General features: G+C 41.5%; 1 protein-coding gene across 1 annotated transcript; it reads right to left on the reverse strand.

Annotated features, from left to right (window-relative positions):
* Window positions 1-5,059: 5,059 nt before the first annotated feature.
* Window positions 5,060-16,464, reverse strand: LOC132144089 (sterile alpha motif domain-containing protein 1-like). Its single transcript, XM_059554827.1, has 7 exons — window positions 15,204-16,464; window positions 13,688-13,919; window positions 11,869-11,951; window positions 11,548-11,608; window positions 8,181-8,277; window positions 6,189-6,309; window positions 5,060-6,084 (listed from the first exon to the last, which is right to left on the reverse strand). The coding sequence occupies exons 1-7, from the start codon at window positions 16,302-16,304 to the stop codon at window positions 5,935-5,937; spliced, it is 1,845 nt and encodes a 614-aa protein (XP_059410810.1). The 5' UTR covers window positions 16,305-16,464; the 3' UTR covers window positions 5,060-5,934.
* Window positions 16,465-17,256: the final 792 nt, after the last annotated feature.

Below are 17,256 nucleotides of genomic sequence, written 5' to 3' on the forward strand. Positions count from 1 at the left end.
ATGATTTCTCTATCTTATTCGTTTTTTTTATTTAGATATACATTTAGATATTCTAAAAGATGATTACTTTATTTTCTTAACAAAAATGTTTAGATAAGTATCAGGTTTTGCATTATGATTACAATCAAACTATAGCATTTGGTTAGAAAGGGAACACAATGTGTGTGTGTGTGTGTGTGTGTGTATGTGTGAGTGAATGTGTGTGTGTGTGTGTGTGTGTGTGTGTGTGTGTGTGTGTGTGTGTGTTGCATTTGAGCGAGAGTCTCTTTTTGTATTTTTTATTTATTTATTTTTGCATATTCTCAAAATTTGCTGTTGCAGTCTTACCAGTCTCTCTCTCTCTCTCTCTCTCTCTCTCTCTCTCTCTCTCTCTCTCTCTCTCTCTCTCTCTCTCTCTCTCTCTCTCTCTCTCTCTCTGTGTGTGTGTGTGTGCATTTGAGCAAGTTTTTTTTTTTCATTTATTGATTTTATGTGGAATATTCTACAAATTTGCTGTTGCAGTCGCCAGTTTATCTGTGTGTGTGTGTGTGTGTGTTTGTGTGCGTGGGTGTGTGTGTGTGTGTGGGGGGGGGATCTTATTTGCACTCTTGATGTTCTAGAGTGTCAACCCTTCATTGCTGTACACTTTTTTCAGCACAGTTGCTGATCTGTAGCTTGTACCACCAAAAGTTTCTCTGAGTTTTCCTATTTTTTCGTATTTCCTATTCATTTCCTATGTCGCCCGTTTTCGGGCGGGAGGAAGCTAAGTGTGACTTTTTTTTTTACGACCCTTTAACATATCAGAATCATCTTCTTGTTTTTTTTGTGTGTTCATATAGGTATTACAACAAAAGTCACCAAGTTTCATCCCCATCCGATGAAGCAAAAAAATTAAACATTTCAAAACGTTCAAGTTTTCGCCCGTTTTCCGGCGAAGAAGCCCAGAGGGTTAAAACGCAAACAAAAATCTTACAATTATATAATAAATTTGGCTTCCTCAACTTAAATCACAAACCAAGCCTGTATTTTTCAGATTGGTCCAGTAAATGCACTAGCACATTGTTGGGTAAACAAATTGAAAAATACTGAAAGGACATTTGTGTATGCATGTGTTTTCACGAACCAGGATTCTCTTAAAATTTGTCTCCAACCCACCATGGTGCAGTGGCTTTTTCAATCACATACGCACTAACCACAGCCGTCTCTTTCCTGGCTCGGCACTGTCTCTCAGCACGGATCTCTTATAGCAAGCTTACAGGTCCTCTGACAGATCTCAGTCAGGTCTGCTCCTGAGAATCCCTCCGTTATCTGGGACAGATATGCCAGGTCTACATCCTGAAAACACATAAAGAAATGCACAGATAGTGGTGCTTTCTTGTGGAAATGCATGTATACATAGCTTGTGTGTAAATTACATTTCTCTCTCAGGTCGATAAAAATAGCCTAATAAATCATGGATTCACTTGTGTGTTTTGCGTCGCTGTTTACCTAATCTCCAGCGAGGGCCTTCTGCACACAATAAAGAAAAACCCTGCTTGAGCACGCAGAGTAATGAAGCCACTGGCTTCTCCTGATGTATTTGTGGATACATCTTCCTGATGTATCATATCTATAAGGTAGATTTCCGTGTGCGAGGTTACAAACGTTTGTTCCTTTTCTTCATGTGTTTCTCAAAAATGCGCTTGACATGAACATGCAAGTATTTATCTGGGAAACTTGAAAATCATTTGTTTTATCGGGTCCATTTGGAAAAAGCACATTTATTTTAAATTGCAGGGGCCACTAATAACCAACCCATCAAAGTTTTTCAACCATTGACCTTGAGTTTTCAGATCACAGTGGATCCGTGAAGACTTCTACCTTGGTGACAGCCATTGAGTTGAGAAGGTCTGACTGCATCGATGCTGTCCTCCTCCAGATCAATTAAGGTCATCATTTTGCGGATCGTTTTGAACACAGAGCAGCCAAACCTGCTCCCACGTGCCCATGTGTTTCAGCAAAGATCTACTATAAACAGAAACATCCAGTTATAAAATATCTGACATGACTTAGACCCTCCATCACAGTCATCATTCCCACCTGTTCCAGGTCCACGTCGTCCAACAGCTTCATGTTGTTGGTGTGAATATGTATCATTTCTAGAAGTCAGAAGTCAGTTAGTTGCATTCTGTTGTAGAGTTTTAGTGTTTATAGGCATCTGTTTTTACAGGGCCAACAACAGTCACAGCAGTTTCAGACTGTGGCTGTCAAGTGTGCGTATGTACCGTTGATGAGAGAGAAGAAAGCTCCAGTCTCATTAGCAACAGCACTAGACACTAGACCTTCACTCCGATGGCTTTGAACAGGCCGAGGTGCCTGAGAGACAGCTCCAGCATCTCTTTAATCTGAGCCAGCTGTTTAAGACAACCCCTGATGTCATTCAGACTCTCCTCCGGACACCATCAACATATGACATCATGACGTGGAGAAACTGTACAGGTATGATGAAGTCACTCATACCTCTCGTTTGATTGGTTCTCCCTCACTGTGGATGATGGTTGTGAGGGATGGGGTCTGTTTCTAATTCTTTAAACTCCACTGCTCTCATCTGACTGGGAAAATATCAGCGTAATCTTAAAACAAACTACATTGTGAATTTGTAGTTGTCTGTTGCAGTGTTGGTAATCGTAAACTAAACTAATTCTATTAAAGTAATGTCTGTTAATTGAGGTACAGTAATCAAATATCTTTTTTTTTTTTTTTTTTGAAAAAAATATATATGTCTCCTTGGGAACTAACTGAAAACTAACAGCAGCAGACAAGGCCTCTATAGGTTGTTACAGATGATCCTGTTCATGTCGTCTGTGAGAACAATGCCTCCACTTCTGGCCTCGTTACACCACAGTGTCTCCCCAAACAATTCCTCCATTTAAACCTGTAACACTCTTGCAGGGATCTACATGCACATGTTTGGGATACCAGTTCAAAACAATGATTACTTTTTGCAATTCGGTGCAGCTAGTGATATAAATTAAACACTGCAATTCCATCGCTCTATCACTTAGATAGATTAACCGTGAAAAGCACAGAACTGTTGTCCCCATTGGTGGCTTCGTCCACGATGACTTGATTCGGTCGAATCTTCAGAATAGCAGTGGAGAAATCCTCAGACTTTTGACTGTTCAACACACGCACACACATTATATCAATGCACAATCCAATTTTCCACAACATTAATAATAAACAGTGAAGTACATGCACAGTTCTTCATAAAAGCCAAGTCAGCTTTTGTTTTGCTGCATCTTCAGAATTTATTTATATAAACTCCAGAGATTTAGCAAATCACTCCATATAAATCTGATGATAGCCTGCATAGGAATTTTACACTAAAACAGCATCAAGACTGCATAAAACATGATGTGTAGAAATAATGCTTATTTTTAGCTTACAGTTACCTTCTAATGAACTTAAAATTGAATGTACATTCAACTTGAGCCATACTAAGGTCTAAAACCCATTTTATAATCGAGTTTTAATGATGAGGGTGAAACATGAAAACAGTTCTTGGTGGCACTATACTGTGAAAACAAACCCTATATACATACACTGCTGTCTGGTCTCCTGGTCTCCGCACACACACACAGTTAAACTCATTGTAGATCACGCTAGAGGTGTCTAACTGAGGAAAAGAGCCTGTCCTGGGACAGAGATGATCCGGGATCAGCCGAGATCAGTGTTTGTGTGACAGCCTGCACTACTCCCTGGACGTCTGAAACCCATCCTCACACATATAAATATGATTCTGACACAACAACCCAAGTGTGCAGACACTGAGTATTTAGGAATCTTTTTCAGTTTTCAAATGCATTTGCCCTCTTTCCTTCCCAGGCATTGCAATGCCCACCCAGCTCATTCCAGAAACTCACAAACAGTCTAAACATTCGTAAATGTGCATTGATGCAGTCATCTGGAATGTCCTTTTTAATGCAAGTAATCAAAAAGACATACAGAAACAGTTCCTGTTCATTTCAATCAAAGAGCACAAATGAAGAAACACATGGACATTCAATAACTTACACACTGATTGGACAATGCATTATTCTTCTCAAACCCTTTTTGAGTCACTCCCAGCATCTGGCTATGTGTTGTACCTTATGGCTGTATGTAAACCTTTATTTACCCTGATTGCATTAACAATTGGATCCAAAACCAAACATTTCAGTATCCATGTCACCCTCTGCTGGCAAACCCCTGAGCATTAGATCACTAACAACAGTTGTAGCTTCTTGTTTTTAACTAGTTCTATCTTTTGCTTTGTGATACTTGATTTCTTGCAGTCTGTTAATGTATCTATTACAAAGACCTTTTTAGGTGTTCGTTGATATTCCACTTCATTAATAAGTCAAAGTAAAAAGAAGATCATCGTGATAGGCATAAACAGAGAAACTGCAGGCATTATCAACATTTCAATGAGCTCCAGCTTTTCCTTTAGATTTACTTAACGTCATAAAAATTAAGATCATATTTTATAAACAAACATTCAAAGAAATAAATAAATCAGGACAGTTTGATGAATTCAAGGTGCTAAAATTGTCAGGCAAAACAAAGGTGTCTATAATCTGAAATCAGACTGACCTATTAGTTTCTTCACAATGCAAATGAACCTGCCTGTAGTGACAGAATCGGTAAGAGTCCCATTTACAAGTGTGATGGGTCAGGTTAACCACACAAAATACCCTGGAGCTAAAGGACAGGTTAACAAAGATCTTAGCAATTCAATGCGTCCAATTTCCATGTACCTTCTCTCACAAGTCAGTTCTTGTAATTAGTTGAATGGACCCTTACATTATTATTTGATTGTTTTACACAAATTATTGTCTCAGTTCCCACGATATTCATCTGTTGGGTTGATACATGTATATTTTACAAACGGCAAAGTTCAAGAGCTGCATGGCTTCGGTGCTCTCTGTGCTTTTGAGGACATTCAGACACTTTCTTCAACTGCTGGTAAAGGAATATCGTCATTGCTTCACAACTTGGAAACTGATATTTACAAAAGTTATGCTCAGTTTTGCAGAGGTGATGTTCCATATGAGGGGCCGGAAAGTCAAGGCTGGCAAATCCGAGATTAAAGGAGTCAAAGTCACTTTGAATGGAGATCCTTGGTGAGATGCACACACTTGATTGTGTGCAGGAGATCTGCATAAACAGATTTTAATTGTATTTTTTTTCTGACATAAGGGTGCAAGAGACAAAAAAACTGGAAGGAACAATAGACATTCAAGATCATTTCAGTATGTCAGGAAGAAATGGTTTAGTCTATCGCTGAGAGAAGACGAGGGCTTCAGTCATTGTCAAGAACAAAAATCCAGTCAGAATTTACTTCTTTCAAACTGTAACCAGACAGGTTTCTTTTTAACATTGGAGCAACATTTTTAACAAAAAGTTCTCTGTGCAGTGGAAACCCTCCATCCTTTGGTTTCAATAGCAATCTTGAAACCAGTGAGGTCACACAAAAAAAGATTTTCCGCCCCCTGCTGGACTGAAAAACAGAAAAGAAAATCAACTTGATGAAATGAATTCAGGGTCAAGTGTCACAGTCCGAACAGTGGTATCCATCAGAGCAGCGTTAACTGCACAGAACTGCACAGTCATTTCAAAAAATGGGGACACTTCTTAATTTCTTTTTCTCCTTTCAGTCTTCCCAAACTTTCTCCATTCTTCTACTCAGTTCAGTTCATTTTACTCACTTTTCAGGCCAAAGTTCTTTCCAATAGCTGCAGGATAACTGATTAAAAATATATATATACATTATTGTGTGAGGAAAACGAAAAGTCCTTAAGAATCGTATTGAATGTCTTCAGGAATGTCTTCAGGAATATGCGTGTTCTGGGATGAGTAAATATTGTTTGGTATAGGTACATGCAAGTTACTTTGTCATGTACAAAATAGCTAAAATATATGCGTGTGTGTGTATCAGCAGAAAGCTTCGTCATCCTGGAAATGGGTCCTCTGCAGAACCTTCACGTGTCTTTCATAGATCTTTAGGGCGGGACCAAGTCTGATTGACAGGCCTGTCAGCACGTCATTCCTTTGCATCAGAAGGAGGGACTTCCCGTCGATCTCCTGTCAGGAACAAAGATTCAGTTATCTATAACATAGCTTGTCTCTAAAGGCCAGTAAAGTACCGTCTGAACTCTTGAAGGATCATGCGGTTGAGTTCAGCGCACCTGTGTCCTGAAGGCGAGCGCCTGCTCTGGAAATCCAGCCGCGGTGAAGTAGCTGGCCACGTCTGCTACAGTCCAGTCCACTGGGCTCATGCCACCCGTCTCAAACTTCAGAAAGCCACCTCTGAGACCGCACCGAAGAAAAATTCATTCATATTTATTCATAGAAAAAAATTCAAAGGTACGCTGGAGACACCAAAGAACATTTAATGTCGTGACTCAAAGACAACCCTCAATCTTCAGTTTTCATTTCTTTCGTTATGACTCACTTCTGGCAATTCCTGTTAGAAGGTCAGTAGGTGTTTTACAATAAAGCCCTGCATTTCAGCCCGAGCCCGACGGGCCCCGACTTATTTATGCCCCTAGGGCTGGGCTTCGGGCCAATTTTCACGTTATAGCTCACATGGGGTGGTGCTAGCGCAGTGGATAAGACGCATGTCTTTGGTGTGAGAGACCCGGGTTCGAATCCACTGTGAGACACCAATGTGTCCCTGAGCAAGACACTTAACCCCTAGTTGCTCCAGAGGTGTGTGACCTCTGACATATGTAGCAATTGTAAGTCGCTTTGGATAAAAGCGTCAGCTAAGTGAATAAATGTAAATGTAAACATGCGGGCCGGGCCTCGGGCCTTTTTTGGGTTATCCTTCTATTTATATTTTTAGACATTAATAAAAAAAAGAGAGAAGTTGACGTCGACGATAGAAAAACAAATATAGACATTTCATAACCTCATAACTTTCATAATCTGATAATTCAACCCGTTATAATTATACTGACATACTGACATGACAGTCTCACGCACACACGCACGCTTTTCCGTCAGCGCGACCCACGATTATACTTCACTTATTTCCACTTACTGTAGTAGTAGCTATTATAGGCCTCTAAATTAATGTATTAATCATAGCGTAGTTGGCCAACTAATAATTATAAAATGATGATTCATGCAGCGGCGAGCATTTCTGTGTCTGCACCTGTAATTGCGGGCCACGCAGGAAAGAAGAGAGCGCTGGCCGAGTTTGAAAACATTGTGGAGCAGGACGAGGATGACGACGATGAAGTACAGCAATACATGCGCCTCAATCACAACATGGAAGGTGATGGACGAGATGTGCTGCTATGGTGGAAACAACACGAGACCAACAGCACGACGCCAGCAGCAGCAGCGAACGTGTCTTCAGCGCAGCGGGAAGAGTGATAGAAGAGAGGAGGACTGGGTTAAAACCTTCCACTCTGGATGCTATTCCTTTTCTCCACGATGCTCTGTAAGAGACTGTTCTAACTGTTCATTTGACTGGACTTTGTTTTAGTTTAACTGTTGGAAACTAATGGAAAAAAGAATGGACATGTTATGTTGTGCATTTTTGAGGTAAGATAACCTGCAAGTTTGTTTTTAATTAATTTAATTTGTTTAGATTGTAGGCTATTTCTCATTTCGTTTGTGAGCGCTGTTGCAAGCCTGCCTCAGTATTTAATTTTTTTTTATTTTACTCACTGTGGTTTAATAAATAAACATATATTAAACTAACTGTCTGTGTGATATGCTTGAAGTGTTTTATATCTATGGATTTTATTGTAGCCAAGTAAAGTATTAGCGTTAATTTGAGAGGCTTAATTGATTAAATATGTTTTAGGCTACTCGCTGTCGGCTCGGCTGATTAAAGTTAATCGTCATTTTAAAAAAAATGCTCCAAACATTTTTCTAAATTAACTTGATAAAGAAATGAAAAGAAACATAACACAAAACGGACCTCTTTTTAGTTGTTGCAAATAGGGCAGGCTTCTGCTGTGTAATAAAATAAATAAATAAATAAATAAAAAGCTAGTCGGTAAAAATAAAAAGAGCTGTCGGACACGGGTCGGGCTAGGGCCTGAGCGTCTCGGGCCAGGGCCGGGCTTGGGCCTAGATTTGAGGCCCGTGCAGGGCTCTATTTTACAAAGCCTTTTCTCTCTGCACTACTCTCTCTCTCTCTCTCTCAGTCTGCTAGTACTCACATTCCGTCATTCATCCCTCGTTCTTCAGCCGCTCCTGGTGAGGCAGAGGGAGTCAGCAAACATGACGACACTCCCACTTCCAGCTTACAGTCTGCACCTGATAGACAGACAACACACAGCTATATAAAACTAACATAAACACACACAACTTCAATACAAGAACACAGAATGACACAACGCTACCTTTCAAACTTTTTTGGTTGGTAAAGTCTGTTTTAAAGTCTCTTAAAAAATATAGTATAAACAGTAATATTGTTAAATATAGTTAGATATAGTCACTTTTTTTTGTTTGTTTTAATATTCTTTGCAATTTATTCCTATGATCAAAGCTGTCACATGATACTTCAGAAATGTGGAAAACACTGCATGTATATATAAAAAACAAATGCGTACAAAATAATGGCCACGCACACACTGCAAGTTTCAGGAGTGAAAACCACATTTAAATGCTGGAGTGAGTAAATCATCGTTCCCTGAGTGTAGGGAACAGCAGTCGCTTTCACATTTGTACCAGAGCAGGAGTGAAGAAGAAATTTAGCCATTTGTTATCTGCCATTTGTTTGCTAAACTAAAGACTCTTCATGAGAATACCTCTGATAGTCGTGCTGTGTTTAGTTAATGCTCGAGAGACTGCTTTAGAGAGCGCTGTCTTACAGTGTTGCCATGTGCTCATATTTACAAGAGCTTTTTGGCATGTTGTTTGGTCTTACCTCATAAAGACAGACCCTTTTATTCATTAACACATACACAAGAGACAGGACACACTGGAGACGCGTTTCGTTGTTTATGTATTTTTTTTTGTACACATATACACACACACACATATATACATATATATATATATATATATATATATATAGTGCTGTCAATCGATTAAAAACTTTAACTAGATTAATCACACATTTTTTCTGTGATTAATCGCAATTAATCGCAATAAAAAAATAAATGTTTTTGTACATTTTTAATATATTTTTTAATGTAATAATTTCACAGTTAATCAAATTAATGTAGAAACAACATAAAGACAGTATATTTTAAATACTTGTTTAAATGGCATCTTTTTATGAATGAAGGCCAGTATTACTGATATTAATACAGCTACTGATTTTTTTTATTTTTTACATTTATTATTAGGCTTCAAAAATATAACAGTTTTTAATTTAAGTAAACTTAAAACAATGCTAACATAAACCCATAATAAATGTCATGTTTACTCCTGCCCTTCCTGTCTTAACAGTTAGGAAATATACAGAAATTTAATAAAGTTATCAAAGTTATATGCAGTCTGCACTGCATAAACTATAAATTAAATAGTTAATCCTTATTAAAGCTACAAAAGTTATTTAGTCAAGAGCAGCGAGTCATTTTCTCTGTTCCCTTTGTTCTTTAACTTTACTGACAGGAAGCTTTATTAGCTGCTGTCCCTTTAAGAGCAGACAGACACGCGGATCTCACCGTTTATATACTGTCTATGGATCTCGCCTCATTCTCTCACAACTCTTTTTGTTCATTTTAGACTTTATATAAATCATTTAAAGAGTAACTAAACCCTAAACCAACTTTTTTTAGTTAATGATCTGTAAGAATGGGGCTTTATTAGTGCTGTTCATTGATTCGAGTAAGTTTTTTGACATTTGAGTATAAAGTGTTTTAATTCTACAATATATGGTGTAAAAACGTCTGAGTGCTGCCCTCTTCAGGTTGAACGGTGGCTACTGCAGTTGATTTTTCCTATTGGATGTTGCGGTGGCAGGTGACGTAAGCAGTTTCCAGCTCACCACGCCCCTTGGTACGAGCTACCACGCCCTTGGCAGTATAAAACCATCAAAATCACTGTAGTGAGTCAGGAGCTGGAATTACGAGTATTGGTAACGACCAGAATAGACTATTATAGCATCTATTTAGCATAGCAATTATATAGTTATTTAGATCTTCAAGTTAGTGTAGATTTATCTGTATTTAGTACAGTGGTCAGGATGGTACGGAGGTGTGTTGCTGGTTGTGACAGCACTGCTGGACTGCATAGTTTACCAGCAGACTTTAAAATTAAGCGCCAGTGGTTGCATGCATTTGGCCTGGAAGACCGTGAGTTCCCGCCTAGAGCTCGAGTGTGCAAACTGCATTTTACACGGGATTGCTTCTCCAACGCAATGGAGGTGGAAATGGGCTTCTCCACACAGCTCGCGCTGAAAAGCGACGCGGTGCGGGAGTTAAGACCGCAGTTTGAGCCAGCGGCTGGAATTGATATGAACAGACACCTCGACACCCTCCACTTCAGGTGAAAGTGGGGGAGAAAAGTCCTCTACTTCAAATGATCGCTCTGTTGCAAAGCTACTTGCGTCCTTACAGTCACTCTCCATTTTAGCGTCTCTGACAGCAGCTGTCAATCAATCCGTCACTGCGAGTCTCAGGATCACTCCGCACTCGCTCAGCCCCGCCCTCGGTTCGTCCCCTCTATCTCCGCTGTGATCTGCCCGCTTTTCAGCATTTTTCAAATATTGTCAGTGGGCGGATTCAGGCTCTGAGCAGGGGTTTAGTTACACTTTAAGATTGCTCTTATGAGGATAATCGACAAAACTGGCACTTTGGGATGCTTATTGTTAGTTCAAGCGCTTAAGAGAACTGGATTCTGGCGCCCTGTCTATGCATTGTGTGTGTGTGTGTAGCCTACGTGTGTATGTGTCACATAAGGGCATTCACAGACAGCGCATTCTCTTTTGTCTTGCCACACTTGAAATGTTTAAAAGCATTTAAATGAATAAGAGCGTGATCATATAATGTAAAGCTAGTCAACGGATGGCAGAAAATACCGATGCTGCGTTAATTGCGTTAAATATTTTGACACGTTAAACCAGACAAAAATTAATCGCATGCGTTAACGTGTTAATGTTGACAGCACTAATATATATATATATATATATATATAGTAAACTGGGTCGCTGGGTGGATACGTGACAGCCACAACAATGGCGGACTACATGCTTGTGTTCTTGCTGCAGAAGCTACTGAGCCTTTCAGCTTTACTAACTTTACTAGCCTTTCTTGTTGTTGTGTTTGGGCTTGTATACAGTATGTAAGGTTTATGTGCATGCTCTAAGTCTCCTCCATTTTTAGTGTATCTCTGGCAGAATTACAGCGCCACATACTGGTCTGGACTGTATCCTACATAGTTTTGAGTCAGTGTCAGTGGTTTCATGTGTACGCAGATATTTCTTGAGACGATGCACGTTTACAGAAGAACGAGGAAAAGAAAGATTGGATAGGGAAAGCTCTGGCTTCGTGTGGATGAGCCCTGAGAGACACCAGTACATAAAGATATGGACACACTTTATTTAGAAAGTAACCTTAATTTGTTCAAAGGACTTACAGTTTCTTATAGGTATTGACGATGGAGCCTTTACGGTCTCTGACATCACAATCAGCTGATCCTAAAGGAGATAGAATATTAAAATAGAAACATAAACAAACACTTTTTCCAAAACACTCCCATTACACTTTTGTTTGCCGTTGAACTCATTCGTTAAGCCAATAATTGATATGTCAGGCCACTCAGACAAACTGAGAGCAATGTCGTAATAGATCCACACTTCAGGAAGTCAACCTTCGAATGGCCTACATGTCTCTACACAATAAACGAACAGGAGAAAGACCTCAGATATTAAAACCTTCAGTAAACTGTGCACATTACCTCAGTGCTGGGATGTAGCTGATCAGGAGCATCTGTGTTTTTCTCAGCACCAGCATCCTTGAGCTCCACAGACACTGTCTGCTCTGAAAGTGTGTGTGTGTGTGTGTGTGTGTGTGTGTGTGTGAGAGAGAGAGGTTTTCATTTTAATACCATCATTATTTGTCATGACACTAGACTTCAAACATAGACATTTGTCACACACAGAAACAATTCACTATCTTCAGCTGTAATGACATCTGGACAAAGTCTTTTTCTAAATGCTTTGGCATAGACTGATTTTTACAAACTTGATTAAAATGGGATTTTTGGAAATATATTTCAGTCTGAAACTCTAGGTGTGATGTGGCAACAGATGTAGAGACACCAGATATTGACTGTCCAAACAAACAGATGTTTTTATCATGTATCCTGGGGATGGAGAACAAAGTTGATTTATGTGCAGTGTGAACAAACACCCCTCAAAAAACACTCATAGTAAAACTTTCATCCTCCATCGCTTTCAAATATTTAAAGACTTGCTCACAGGTATGTCTGCCAATTTCAGAGTTCTACTCCATAATCCAGAAGGACGTCCCCATCTGGATAAAATATTGTCTGAATTTATTAAAAGCCAGTCCATGAGAAAAAAAATCTTCTAATAATATTTTTGATAAGAGCTGTATTAGGTCAACACTTCAGTCTGAACAGGGCTGTGCATCAATAAATTCCACTTCCTGTCCCTCAGATTAAACTTCCTGTGAGTTGTGGCCAGAAGTGCCACCACACAAAGATGTCTGTGGGAAGCAGTGCATGTATATATAAAACAATTTTTTTTACAAAATAATCAAGTTTCAGGAGTGAAAACCACATTTAAATGCTGGAGTGAGTCCCGTTGTTTGGTCTTAGCTCATAAAAATGTTTTTTTTTTAATGTTTTTAATATTTATCTTTTTTGTGCTTGTCCTTGTGTGTGTGTGGCAACAAAAAAAAGACTTCTTTCACTGTTATTTTCATGCATCTCACATACAGACGAAGACACATTTCTGATGCACGTTCAGATGTGTCATTAACAACTAGTCGTTCAGCTCCGTACACTGCATAGAATATCTGTAAATGCGGTTGTCACTACCTGCATTTTAGTGAATTATGTGAGTTGTGGCCTGTTTAATTTAAATTCTAGCTCAAATTTAAAGGGAGCCCACACTTAAACACTTGACGATCTGTTTTAACTGAGTAAAACAAAAGAAGATGGTGAGATTTCACAATTTATTCCCATTATATTCTTACATTGCTGTAAAAACGTCATTACAATATTGTTATGTATGGAATAGAATTAATGAATTAGGTTACTTTTGTGTTTTCGTCACCAGGGCTGGGTTGCTTATTTAATTTTTAATAACAGAAAACCCAAAAGTTATAATTTTGGCGACAGTAAAGGCCCTTTCACATCAAGAGTGAAATTACTAAGCCTCAGGCTGAAGAAAATGCCTCTGCCATTGCACTTACTCCCAGTTTCTCTCAACACAGGGACAGGAAAAAAATCAGTGAGTCAACAGGAAAATACATGCATCGAATGAAATAAAATACACATATTTTCTTGATCATTTAAAAGTAATGCATTACTTTACTAGTTACTTGAAAAAATAATCTGATTACGTAACTCACGTTACCCCTAACACTGAAAACAAGAAACTGAATAACTGTCCATGGGACAAAAAAATGTAATGTAATATCTATTCTCCATCATATTCTAAACAGTTTATTTTACGTTAAGCATGTTTAGATGTTTTACTGGAAAACCAGACAAAAATACTCAAGAAACTGTTTCAGAGCACAAGTACCTTCACGTCCACCCCCGTCTGCTTCCTGCTGTAAGGAGCACTGGTCTGAGGTCAGTGGTGGGTCAGTGCCATTATCATTCTGCACCTGGGTGTCAGGTGAGGTCGGGTCAGTGCCAGCCTTGACACCTGCGGGACCTCCATCAGTGATGGTGTAGGGAACATCCTCCGCTGAGCCCACTGTGTCATGCTCCTCACTCTCCACCTCCATCCTTTCTTCTGTCTTCACCTCCTCCTGACCAGCAGGAATAGACACAGCGTTTCTGAAAGCTCTAATGGACTTTAAACCAACTGTAGCCTAGTCATGATGGAGCATTACTGTAGCGTTATATTTCAGATCTCAGTGACTGGAATGGATTTGATCGTGACTGGACCTTACATCACAATAGCTGCAAATGTACGGGGAAGAAAAGAAAAGGAAAAAAACGACTGAGTCTCCACGCCCGCACTAGCCTCTTTGAAAAGGCCAAATAGCAGCCCGTTTCTGTGCGTGTCCTCGTGCGTGACCTCCGTGGAATTGCGTTTTTTTCTTAGAACAACACAAACTACCCAAACACCCTCCACAGAGTCTCTTGCCAGGGATCTCGATTAGATCAGAACAGCGATTTGTCAACTCTGTCGGGTTCATTGTTAATTCGACCACAGTCTGTAAGTGAGCGGGACAGTGCTTGAGAAATCTGATCAACGCAGACGACAACAGCGCAAAAAAAGAAAGAAAGAAGAAAAAAAAGGAGGAAACGTGATGAACGCTCATCGCTCAAACTGAGAGGATGAGCCGCACGGAACGGAACTAAGAGGCTTATAGTGCGCGCTCCGCTTTGGCTCGTCATGCAGCGAATTTCCGCCATCGCTTTTACCTCGTCTGACCGAAGTATTGCACTGAGCGACGGCTCGCCCGAGAAAACAGACGCGAGCCTCGGGTCCCTCCCTCCGTTTTACATTTTCCGTGCGCGTCTAACTTAGACACCGCCTAGTGAAAGATATCCAGCACAACTTATAACGCAACAATAATCGTCGGCCCTGCCTGTGAAATCCTAAGAGCGCTCTCGCGCAGTTCACGCTGACATCAGTGTTTTTCAGCACACGGTGCGCGTCTGATTCTCGACGAGCGCGCTTTTGTGTAGTGGAGCAAGAGAAGCGACGGTGTCTCGCACGCACGCGGGCGCTGCCGAGCCCGAGCCCGCACCTTTTGTGCCCAGACGCTGAAGTGAATCAGGGCACGCAGACAGTTGCGTGTCTAGCGGAAAACACGATCGAGGTGTCACTTCTCCCACCGTTTGCACACAACACGACCTCACAACAAGCACAAAAACACGCTGTTTGCCGCAGACACACACTGTTTAGGTGTTCTGGCGCACAGTTGCACGCGAGAAAAGAGCGGAAATCGGATGGTGCGGGGATTTTTTTTTCTCCTGCTCTTTTTTTTCTTTCGCTTTTCTCACATCACGATCATTTATTTATACGGATACGTGGTGTAACGCTGCGCGCTGCGCAGGACGTGTTGGAAATATTAAGTTACCTTCTTCGCGAGACGTCTGTCCTGCAGTGCGCTCTTCAGGAGCCGCGCGGACGGCTTGGCCGCCCCCATCCCCCTCGCGGCAGGAGTGATGTGGCCCAGGCGGGTCCTGCGGAGTCGACCCCTCTCGATCTCGCGCTCCAGCACCACTTTAACGCGGTTGCGGGTCAGCTTCTCCCCGGGCATCCCTCGTTGCGTGCTGAGGTAGTCGAGGATCTCTTTGAGCCCCGGCGGCGCGTGGCCCCGTGTTGCGGCGGAGCCCCGGTGTCTCTCGGACAGACTTCGGACCGCAGAAACCAGCCTGTCGCCCAGATCAGCGCTGCTCTCATCCGGAGAGTCCGAGCAGCGCGTCCCGGAGCCCTTTGCCCCCTCCTTAAGTTTGGGTTTGGTGGACGCGGGGGGCTTGGTTGTTTTCGGATGCAGACCGATGGCGCTTGAGCAAGTTTTCTTTTCTTTCTCATCACCATCATCATCGCTGCCCTCGTGGCCGAGCGTCACGTCTCCTTCAGCCCGTCTGTTTGCAGCATCGCGGTGGAGAGAGGAGCCGGTTGCTCCCGCCTCGGCGACCGAGCTCTTGTCTCTCGATGCACTTGCTTTCACGCTCCCGGCGGAGTGGCCCGCTGCGCCACAACTAACAAAACTGTTTCCGCTAGGTTGTGGTAAAATCTGCTCTTCCTTTACAAGAGCGGAGGGCGAGGTTTGAGGCAGGGGGTCAGGACACGGGCTCGCCCCGGGTTCCTCGGGCTCCTTGTCCTCGCACTGCTCTTGGTCCGTGAGGCTGAGCGCGCTGTCGTTGTTATCGCATCTGGCGCGTTTGTCGTGTTCACCGAGCGGCTCGCCACTGTCGCTGGTTTGCTCCGCTCGCTTTCTGCATTTCCTTTGCACTTTAGCAGCGTTCCTGTAGGAGATGGACCCCTTGTAGCTAACTTTCAGCACAGTTTGCTCTTGGATCAGTTTTTCTAGTTCAGCCCTGGTTTTGTCCGGGTCTGAGCCGTGTCTTCTTCGGACCATTCGGCAGATTCTTTCCAGGTCCGGTCGGGCTTTTCTCGAGCGCAGGGAGTCGATGGTTTCCAGGATCCATTCTCGGTATTTCGGCTCCGACATGTTGCAGCACTGGTTCCGTTGGCTTTGGCCGAGCGCCTCTCTCTGGTCTCCGAAGTGATCGGCTCCGAGCCCGGCTGGGAATGAAGCGGAAGCCTCGCTCTACGCCTGCGTTTACCCTCTATGTGCGCTTAAGGTGGACTACATTCCGAAGAGGAGCATCCGCTGCGCTCCGTGCTTATTTAAGGTGGTATTACGGAGTTGCACGTTTTGCGCACCTCGTCGACGGGCTTTTGTTCACGCTCGCGCTGCAGTGCTTTACATCTAACGCAACAGATTTTTTCATACAGTCTCGATGATAAATTAAATAACATTTTAAAACGCATGTGTTTTATGGTTGGATGACAGATATGGCTCGCACAAACTGGATGAGTCTAGTCTTATTAACTCCTCGCGTCACTGCCAGCTCTAGATAACATCGAATCAAAAACATTATGAAAAATCTACAAATAAGAATAGAACAGATCAGAAAAGTTTCAAAGGGCCTTTATTATAAATCCCATTGTAGTTGTATTGCCGAAAACGAAAAGATTTAGTTTCTATTGCCGAATAAAACTGCCCTAAAATTAGCAGCGCAATGATAACAAGCAGCGTGAAGAAACTGAGTGAAGATGACCTTGAAAACCGCTTGTGTCACAGACTAAATGCGCAAAAAAAGAATAAAATGGAAGCTATGTAGGAAGAAAGAGACATGATTGGAAGAATCATATTCCAGCCATTTCCAAAATTCATACAGGTAGCCTATGTAGTTGAAAGCTTATTACCTTCCACCAACAAAATCAGTTACCAGCCAGTTATTTCATGATTTTGCTGTACTGTGAAATGATTAAGAAATGCAAAGCTATCTTACACGACATCTCATGGTATACTCAACTTGTTTTGGAGGTTTTGGAGCAGTGAAATAGTCCTGTCTTCATTAATGGTGCTCATGTATACAGTTATATAGATCTCAGTA

Source organism: Carassius carassius, chromosome 7 (genome assembly GCF_963082965.1).
Source record: "Carassius carassius chromosome 7, fCarCar2.1, whole genome shotgun sequence".
NCBI lineage: Eukaryota > Metazoa > Chordata > Actinopteri > Cypriniformes > Cyprinidae > Carassius > Carassius carassius.

Excerpts from the sequence above, each read along its gene's own strand:
- LOC132144089 (XM_059554827.1), bottom strand. The coding sequence starts at position 16,304 with ATGTCGGAGCCGAAATACCGAGAATGGATCCTGGAAACCATCGACTCC. Across the intron at positions 13,920-15,203 it reads ACAGACGTCTCGCGAAGAAG|GAGGAGGTGAAGACAGAAGA; the intron begins GTAACTTAATAT and ends CCTGCTGGTCAG. Across the intron at positions 6,085-6,188 it reads CGCTCGCCTTCAGGACACAG|GAGATCGACGGGAAGTCCCT; the intron begins GTGCGCTGAACT and ends TGTTCCTGACAG.